At 39.7% G+C, this 10,383-nt stretch overlaps 1 protein-coding gene across 1 annotated transcript in view; it reads right to left on the bottom strand.

Annotated features, from left to right (window-relative positions):
• The window catches only part of LOC109481091 (dynein heavy chain 5, axonemal-like), a 39,661-nt gene extending 33,602 nt beyond the window's left edge, over positions 1 to 6,059 (bottom strand). The window contains exons 1-5 of the mRNA XM_019783562.1: positions 6,051 to 6,059; positions 5,736 to 5,891; positions 5,097 to 5,306; positions 4,586 to 4,731; positions 3,796 to 3,981 (exon numbers count right to left, since the gene is read on the bottom strand). Coding sequence (XP_019639121.1) covers positions 3,796 to 3,981; positions 4,586 to 4,731; positions 5,097 to 5,306; positions 5,736 to 5,891; positions 6,051 to 6,059 — 707 coding nt within the window. The remainder of the gene's footprint in view (positions 1 to 3,795; positions 3,982 to 4,585; positions 4,732 to 5,096; positions 5,307 to 5,735; positions 5,892 to 6,050) is intronic.
• Positions 6,060 to 10,383: the final 4,324 nt, after the last annotated feature.

Raw genomic sequence — 10,383 nt, forward strand, 5'->3', positions numbered from 1 at the left:
AGCGTAATGGAAAGAGTGAAACAGGCAATACTTTGGTCAACCAAAAAGCTTTCAAAGTTACCCGCAAAGGTGGAACACAGGAATCTGAGAAGTGCACCAACACTTTAGATGGTCTGGATGGTGTGAAAATAAAAGTAACTGTGGTTGATACTCCAGGACTTTCAGAGATGCCAAAAAAATCTGAGCTGGATGAGGTCAAGAAAGGGGCCAACATGATGACTGAGGGTGTTGATGCTGTTGTGCTAGTTTGGAACAATCAATCAGACGAAAATGAAGATAAAGAAAATGAAGTGTTTCATTCACTCCATAAGATGTTTGGTGATGATCTCTACAAGCATCTTGTGATCATTGTGACACAAATGGAGCAAGAAGAGTTACCACAGTTTCTAGAAGAACTTCCTCCTAAAATGAAAGACTTGGTCGACAAGTGTGAAGAGAGAATAGTAGCCTTTGACAACAAATCTAGAGACAAGGAAGCACTAAACCAGAAAACTGAACAGCTCTTACAAGCCATGACAAGATTTCCAACTCAAAGACTACAAATCAAGCATGAGAAGAAGACCACCAATGTTGAAGATATAAACCTCCTGTTGATTGGATGCAAATGCAATGGGAAGAGTAGCACAGCCAACACAATCTTAGGAGAGGATATATTTGTATCTAAGAGTGGAACAAAGGAAAGTGAAAGGAAACAGACTTCCTACATACCACCACGGTGTGATGACTTGGAGGTACAGATTCGAGTGACTGACACACCAGGAGTTTCTAAAGAAATGACTGAGTCAGAATTTGATCAACTGGAGGAAGCAGTGCATTTGAACCCTGGAGGCATTGATGCTATTGTGCTTGTCTGGTCTGACAGGATGTCTGAAGATATTGCTGAATTGGAAAATAAAGCATTTCAGTCCCTACATCGAATGTTTGGTGATGAAATGAAAAAGCGTCTTTTGATTGCAGTGACCAACACCATGCACAATTCAATTGAAGGGTTTTGTCAAGAGCTTCCTGAATCATTGAAGTCAATCCAACAAAACAGTCAGGGCACTTTTGGCTTTGACAACAAGTGCAAAGACAACCAAGATGCCATTCATAAACTTATTATAGCTGCACAAGATATCAAGAGAAACCATGGACGGTACACCAAAGAACATCTGTACCCGACATGTCGGATTGAGCAGGGAGAAGAGTTAAGGGTAGCAGTGATCGGAAAGACAGGGTCTGGCAAGAGCAGCACAGCAAACATGATAGTGGGGAGTGATGAGTTTGGAGTGACATGCTCAGCATCTTCACAAACCAAAGTGAGCACTTATGAGATCAGGAACAAAGGTGATCGCAAAATAGCTGTGGTTGACACACCTGGGATCTGTGATACAGATAGCAATCACGATTACATCTGTAATGAAATCTGTAAAATAGCAACAACCTTCTCAGAAGGTCTCCATGCACTCCTGTTGGTGGTAACACTCTCAAGGTTCACAAAAGAAGAGGCTAATGCGATAGATATGCTGAGATACCTATTTGGTGAAGAATTCATGAAATTTGTTGTGATAGTGCTCACACATAAAGATGATGTTGACCAAGATCCTAAATTCAATGGTGATGTACAGAAGTACATTAATGATGCTCCTAAAAACTTCAAAGAATTGTTGGAGGAATGCAAGGGGCAGTATGTCTTATTTGACAACAAAACAAAGGATGAAACCCTAAAAAGACAACAGCTTGCAACACTTGTTCACAAGATAACAGATAGAAAAGCTGGAAATCCTTTTAAGCATGAAATATTTGAAGAGGGTCAAAGGGAGAAAGACAAAATCAAAAAGCACATACCGGTAGATGTACATGTCAGTTCTCCAAGAGGGCAAAACGATCATCCTGATCACAAAAAAGGGGGCATACATGTACATGTACCTCCCCATCCAGAAGAACCCTGCAGACCAGAACATGTTCCAAAGAGTGATGATGAACTTCAAAATCCTCCCTTGGTCCAAACAGTCAGATCTCCAAGAGGGCAAAACGATCATCCTGATCACAAAAAAGGGGGCATACATGTACATGTACATGTACCTCCCCATCCAGAAGAACCCTGCAGACCAGAACATGTTCCAAAGAGTGATGATGAACTTCAAAATCCTCCCTTGGTCCAAACAGTCAGTTCTCCAAGAGGGCAAAACGATCATCCTGATGACAAAAAAGGGGGCATACCTGTACATGTACCTCCCCATCCAGAAGAACCCTGCAGACCAGAACAAGCTGCAGAACCAGCTGGACCCACAGAGCAAGTGACAGCTACATGTAAAGGGACTGGTCAAATGCAGAAGGTAAAATCTGCCATACCTGACAGTTTTGAGTCCAAAATGGCCAAGACTGTGCATTCTACAGATGAAGGGAAGTGTGAAAAGATGGTAAAGCGAAAGAGCCACTCCCAAGCCACAGGCCCTGTTACGAGGCGGAAAGTTGCACCTTGGTCAAGAGAGGAAATAATAGAAGACAAAGCACGAAGGAAAGCTATTAAAAGTTCCTACAAAGACACTAAGCTGTACAGGATGATATCAAAAAAACTAAAAAGGATTAAAGAAACGTTTACAAGCTGCCTGCCCTGGCATAAGGGGAAACCTAAAAGAACATATTAGGTAGCATTCAATGTCACATCTTTAACAGTCTTAGAATCTGATGTACATGTACCTTGTTCAACTCTTTCCCCAGTTTAGTTTTTTTCACCTTGTTCAACTTCAATCCCAGTTGAATAGTATTTCATCTTGTTCAACCCTAAGCCCAGTTCAATGGTCATGTATAGCCCCAATACCAGTTTAGCAATCTTTTATTATGCCCATGGATAAAGGGACAGCTACCTTATTACCTCACCAACTTTTGTCAACTTCTGCCTAGATTCAGTACATTGTAGCAGAAAATCCTTAAAATTGTGTGACTGGGTCCTCAGGAGTTATTATCAATCACAAGAATCATAATACAAAGTTAAGAAGAAATTTTTCAGTTGATGGACAGCTGGTTTTTCATAATGTGTCTAACAAATATTACTACTACACCTGATCCAATATTATGTACAATCATATAATGTTAAACACAACATGATGTTACTGAGGGTAGGTAGTAATGTTTAGAAATCTATACAATGTATAGATTTTACTTTGCTGCATTGTATGCAGAATACATGACTGTACATGTATAAAGTATATTATGATATGCTACATGTAGGCTTTGTAAAATCAATGTGAAGACCTAAAGAAAGTTGAAAATTTTTAAACTATTGCATTTTATTTGACAAGGCCCCTTTTAGTGACAGAGGAGAGAGACAAACTGCTTCTTATATAAGCAGTCAATAATTGAATCCTCTAGAACATGATGTAACCCCTAGGAAAAACTTTGGTAACCATAATAATTATTGAAAATGTATTTAAGTTAAGACTTCTTGAGTTAGCCTGTCATACCAAACAAGCAACAGGTATCATGCAACCAACCAACCAACCAACCAACCAACCAACCAACCAACCAACCAACCAACCAACCAACCAACCAACCAAAGAACAAGAGGAAAGAACTGCAACAACTGTAAATGAACACTCAGGTATCTATTAATAATTATTACATAGAGGTCAAGTAGTCTTAGTATCTAGTACCTAACTGTATCCATGTAAATTATTGTACGTTGGAATTTTTGGATACAGCATTCTCATTCTTTGAATAGGAAAATGGCTGTCACTGTGTTACTTTGCTATAATTAACTATTATCAGAAGACTAAAAAAAACACTGAATTGTAAAGCTTGTCTCACCCCTACCTTTCAGAGTGCTTGATGGCGGCATCAAACACAGCGAGGAACTGGTCGAAGCTGATCTGGTAGCAGGAGTTGATCTCCCTCATGTGTCGGGAGGCGTCGAACAGAACAGCAGCTCTGGTGGCGATGGTACGGAACTGTTCACAGTTCCTCCTGATGGCAGCTTCTGATACCTCGATCTTCTGCTGCCTTCAAGATAAGATTGAAAAAAAGAACTGTTAGAACTGTTATTATGAAATTATAATATTTTTAAATTCATAATATTTTTCTTCTTCAAAGTTCTAACTATGTATTAAAGAAAATTTGCAACATGACAAGTACAAAAATGCACTTTTACATTTTGTGTCAAAATGTCCCTTTGTATTGCATACTTACCTAGGCCACTTCAATTTATTTGTTGGTTCTTGGGTACGAAAGAATGATGTTGAATGAGATTTGTATTATCAATATGACAACAGTGTCTAAGGGTAAACTCTGTACCTTGACATACATTTGTAGTTTCAGGGAGACTGTGAATATAGTCAGATTTAGGTTTACTAATGAGCCTATGTTTTCATTGTGACCTCTTTGACCATTTTTTTTTACCCCAAAACATCCAGGAACCAAGGAAATAAATTGATGTGGTCTCATCTCCTGAAATTTGGAGATGATGAGGTCTATGAAATACATGACTTGTATGTATTAGTTCCTGATGACTTTAATCATTGTTGTAACATTTAGCTGTAACTCTGAGTCAGTGCCTTGTATGTAATATCAATATCAAAATTACAAACTTTAAGATGATGCAACTTACGAGTCTTGTGTCTCATCAAACTGTTTCTTCATGTCTGCCAGTTTCTTGGTGACAGCCAGGTTGTTGAGTAGCCGTGTGTCACTGGCCAGGAGGTTTAACATCTGGTCTTCCAGCAGGGCCAACCTCTCCATGTTAGCTATCTTCTCCTGGAGTGAAAAAAAAAATGTATTTTGTTGAAATTACTGTTCATTTGTAATCAAATTATGTTGTTGATTTTTCAAGTGTCAGAAACACATCACTCAACAATCAACTTTACCAAGAAGTTCATTTTATGTTTGTGAGCCTTTGTTTCTTTGTTCATTCCTGGCAAGCTTCAAATACGAAGTTACGGTAGTCAGCAGAATCAAGACAGGGGTAAGAAAAACATACTCAGCATTGAAAATAATATTATAGCAATGAAGCAAAGTCTCATAGACTTAAAGTTGAGGCACTAGAAATCCTCTCAAAAAGTAATGGCAACAAAAATAGATAGGCATTTGTTTATTTGTAAACTCAAAGAAGCCAGTCTGACCTGAGCTAGGTTTGTCCTCTCGTCCTGGACCCTGGTCTTCTCCAGCCGTATGAACCTGTCCAGCAGCTCGGCCTCGATGCCTGACCGGTCCTGGTAGAAGTTGACCATGCTGGTGTAGGCAGCGACCTCATCTGGCACCTCATGAGGCATGCAGGTGGTGTGCATGTACAGTCTGAACCCGGGGCGACACTCCACCTCATGGCTACCAACCTGTGGAGAGAGGAACAAATCTCAAGCCACTCCTACTCAATTTGTTGGTTCTCATATCAAAAATGATTTCTGAATGCTGAACTGAAATATCTACAGGCTTCAAAAAAATTCTAGAAAGTTTTTAACTTTCAAAAGATGCTGAATCAATCTAGAAATAGAACATTTTTCCTTGAATCATAATTAGTGGGTAATGTCCTTGATGCTGAAACTCAGATTTAAGAACATTCATTGATAAAATAAAAAGTTCTCTGTTTTGTATCAACATATAGGGTGGTTAACATGGTGAAACTGGTTGTTGCAGTGAATGGTAATAAAAAAAACAGGCCAAATACACTCATATAAAGTAGGCTACATCCCTAGGCATTTAAAAAAAAAAGTAGCCATAACACATAAAGCCACAACATACATGTACAAGTAAGTTTAGCTTACAATGATTTTGAAGGGAGCCTTTCCAGTCAGGAAGGACATGCGCCTGCGGAACACGTGGTTGAAGCGGTTGTCCTTGGCCAGCAGATGAAGGTCAATGTCAGTCAGGATGAGGAATAGGCCTTCTGTCAGGCAGGTCTTTAACTGGGACTTCAGGTCCTGGGAAAAAAGACAGATGAAATTTTTTTCAAGTGTTGAGTATACAATGTATCTTAACTGACAGTTTGAAAACTACCAATATGTTGAAAAAAAAATTAATATTTCACACAACTTATGACAAGTGGCAGCTGACGCGTCGACGTTTCAAACACGTGTCACTGTGACCATGTTGTAACTGGGGATGAAAAATGCCTGTAATGGTGCGTATGGGAAATATGCATGTACTGGACCAAACTGTAGTGCGGGCAACGTTGTGGCGAGAAAATGTCGAAAATATCAATTTTATGAACATACCCAATATGAAAGAAGCTTAAAGATTTCATACCAACGTCCAGTCTATGGTCTTCCTTTATCTTCGTACAAGAGCATCAGCTGTATTGGTGCAATAAAAAATATCATAAATTCTAGTCTCTTCCAAGTTCCAATAAAATCTTTAAAGCGGGATATGAATGGTGGAAACATGATATAGTCTTTGCCATTCAAATTTAGAAATTATCATCAATCCAATACAATTTAATTATGCCATAATATCCAAGACAAAACTTCAACGTACTGTAAAATACTAAAATAAGCTTTACCTTAAGCTTTACTATATAGATTTTTTTTACCAATGTTTATTAAAGACTTCAAATTTCACATTTACCTATGGGCGTGATACACAGAAGGTACATGTATGCGTACGTACCAAAAATGACGTTTGGGCCACGTGTTGCAGGGACAACCCATCCTAAAAGAAGAATTTGCAAAACAGCTGGTACAACAAAATCGTGCCAACAGTAAAAAGTCTGCATGAATCCTATGGCGCTCACAGAAAATCAGAGATACAGTACAGATCTCGGGATAAGCATCAAGTCCCGCGGGAGATCCCGCGGGAGTTTGCGGGATATCACGCGGGAGTTTGCGGGATCTTCCGCGGGAGTTTGCGGGATCTCCTGCGGGAGTTTGCGGGATCTCCTGCGGGATTTATCGGGATATCCCGCGGTACGAAATCCTCTCCCGCAACCCCGATCTTCGGTGTGAGACTTAGGTTTCCGAAGGGCCGGCGCCGCTGTTACTTGAAGTTGAACCACGTTGACTACAGATTTTTACGCAGACGATGCGTGCATGTTTTAGTATGTTTTCAATGTATGCAAATAACAGTAGAGCAAATAGTATTTTTAACCAAACATTTCTTTTTTTTTAATATCGGAAATCTGGTGGCTTAATAAGGTACAGAACGATAACAAAGTAATACAACCTTCTTGAACAAGTTTTGTGTCCGGCCTTGCGACGTGGACGGCTTTATTTTGATGTCACCCGACCTGCGCTATTTCAGATATAATTTTTAAAAAATCTAACGCATCGACGTGCCAAATCGCCACTCGAGTTCTTTATTTTTCTCCTAGATAGGGGAGGTTGACGTATGGAGTTACGGAAGAGAGATTAAACATTGTGTAAAACAAGGGGGCGAAGCATAATTCAAGAGTTCTTTACGCCTCAAACTTTGATACATTTCGTGCGCCACGCAGTGTTCAGGGCCTGCATGGGGGTTACTGATTACGAATTACGCAAAATTTTCGCTATAAAGTTAAAGTTCCATAGCTGATTATGACTTTTACGCTTTGCGGCTAATGTACTGATTACGAATTACGTTGTTTTTGGGAAGGTTGCCTTCGGTTTACGAAGACAATGAATAAAAAAACGCCTGATTACGCCTTACGAAAAAGGGCATGCAGACCCCCAGTGTTGGGCCGGGCGTTCCCACGCCGTGTCGCCATAGAAACCGCACGTCGCCAGCAGCGGCGGCGGCGCTGGCAGACTCCCCGGCGCCGACTGACCACGTGGCGTTCTGGCGCGCCAATCACAGCGCGCAGATGGGGACCCGCCCACCAGCCGGCCCGCGAATTCAAAGAGTTGAGTCAGATGCACCGCCCCACAGAAACACCGCCTGACGATTGTTATACGTACGTCGGATTGTGGCTTCTTTTTCCGCCTTGCACGGCCGGCATGCGGCATTGTAATTTTCTTATATCCCAATTTCATCCCAAAACAACGTTTTTCACATGTGAGGAGGCTAGTTCCATAGAGTGTACCGAGTGAATTTCAAGTTTTATGGTCTGAGAACGAATTAATTTCCGTAAAATTTATCATAAACACGTTTAGTTCGGGTTCTCCCGTGTTTATTTATTTTTCGGGTTCTCCCGTGTCTTGGACGTGCGCTATCGACTCCGTTTTCATCTAGTTGGCTGACCCTGCAGCTGACAGAAGTAGAATGTTTTCCTACTGAAAGAAACTTTGCCAGCCGTGTGGAAGTACTTGCTCCTTGCTTTCAGGGTGATAGTAATCTATCGAAATTAATTATGGACATGGTCGTTGTTGATGCAAGAGTTTTTGGGGAGGGGGGAGACGCACGCCCCGGGATTTTGATGGGCAGACTTTTAATTGTCGCAATTCTTAATACTAATACGGAGACCTCTTGACGCAAGCTACCATGAGAAGACAACAGCTACAAGATTATGAAACACAACAACCACAAACTACTGCCGGTACGCCTCATAATTTTTATTTCTTGGTAACAATCTTGCCGAATTTACCGGAGACGGAGGGATTACTACACGTTACATTGTATTCATTCACGGTAGTTTAGCTGAACAATAGCTTTGAAAAAAAAGTAGCAGTTTTATAATAACTATGACCGCGTGAGAAATACCTTATACACATTATTTTCGTACATTCTTATGCTTCAACACCATTAAAATTGTAGCAAAATTGTAGCAAAGTTGACTGGCGTCAGACTCCATCGGCCCAGCACAGATCGCCCGGCAGGACGTAAAAATAAACATTTGGCACGCCGCCATCGCCGTTCCGAGCCGCGGTAGACTTCGGGGTCTCGCACCAAGTTTTTTCGCTACGCGGTACGCGGGACACGACAGGCCTCCCGAAAGAATACCGCGGGATATCCCGCAATCTCCCGCGTGATATCCCGCAAACTCCCGCGGGATATCCCGCAGTCTCCCGCGTGATATCCCGCAAACTCCCGCGGGATATCCCGCAAAATCCCGAATCCCGATGATGCTTATCCCGCGATCTGTACTGTACATGTATATACAACAATATGCTGTTTTACAGTGGAATATTATATATAGTAAATGGTTGCTATATACTCAATGACGCTGGCTACTCATGAGAAGATGAGAAGACCTTAACAAGTACAACTGAGTATAATAGTTGATAGAAAATGATAACTAATGTTTGGTACTAAGCAGAAAATACATTTCAACATAACAAGTTAGGCAGCAGTAAGAAGGTTAATATCACAGGAAAAACTGAGTAATAGAGCAAGAAATACATCATTGTATTAAAAAAAGAAAATAAACTGGACGTTTCTCAATAACCTCATACATTTTAATTTCAACTGTTACATTAACATAAGCCTTATAACAAAATTTACCTTTACAAAAATGTAGTATTCTAGCAGCCCATTGCAAAAACAAAGCATTCCTGATATAAAACTTTCTAAGAAATTCTGAACACCAACATATACAAACTTCCAAATCAATATTATACACACTATAAAGCCCATAAATGCATGCAATACGAACAGATTAATCTCATTAAACATACTGCCATTGCATAGTCAATACACCACGAAAATCATTATAATAATGAAATGTTGGATACAAAATGCAATGGGCAATAACACTCAACAGTTATCACTATAATCTTGAAAGTTTCAAATATGCAAATTTTTATTAGTCTCGAATATGCAATAATACATATCATACACATTTCACTTGAATGTTGATACAGCTTGTACAAAGTTTCTACCATATCTTGGCTGAAAGCAATAAGGTACAAATCTCATACAAGTAGGACGGCTGAATTACTAATAACTTTGGATGGAATTTTAAAGCGGTATGTCAAGGACAGGACGGATTAGCTAAACCTGGCAAATGATTGTCATCTGAATTTTAACAAAGTGCACATTTTGTACAAAAAACATCTGACAGTAAGTACACACATGTATCAGTTGGCATTCTGACTTGAGGACGGAAAAGAACAGTCATGTAATATTATAATATGATTGTACGTTTACCAGGACGGATATAGCTCAGTGCATAGAACTTTTATTGTAACTTTGGCTTACAGGAAACATATTTTCTGCAAACATTTGGCAGTTGAATTGTCAGAGAGTATCTAATAATTCAAGATTTGAATAATGTCTTTGAATGTACAACACAAGCAGCACATATCTTGCTGTAACTTCCAACAAAACTATATTAACCAGACACAAGGTTTTCCAAACACTCTTGACTAATAGATTGTTCCTTCAAAATTTAGCTTAAAGTTTACACTTACGGTACATGTTACAGTAGTATACATGTGTAATACATAACATATATGCATAGTAAGAGCTTAGGAATAAAATCTCTTCAAACAAAACTTACTAGACTGTTTCAAACAATTTTGTTTATTAACTATCTTTATTTCTATATTGTTGTTATGTGGACAA

The sequence above is a fragment of the Branchiostoma belcheri genome, unplaced genomic scaffold (genome assembly GCF_001625305.1).
Source record: "Branchiostoma belcheri isolate BF01 breed outbred unplaced genomic scaffold, Haploidv18h27 scaffold54, whole genome shotgun sequence".
NCBI lineage: Eukaryota > Metazoa > Chordata > Leptocardii > Amphioxiformes > Branchiostomatidae > Branchiostoma > Branchiostoma belcheri.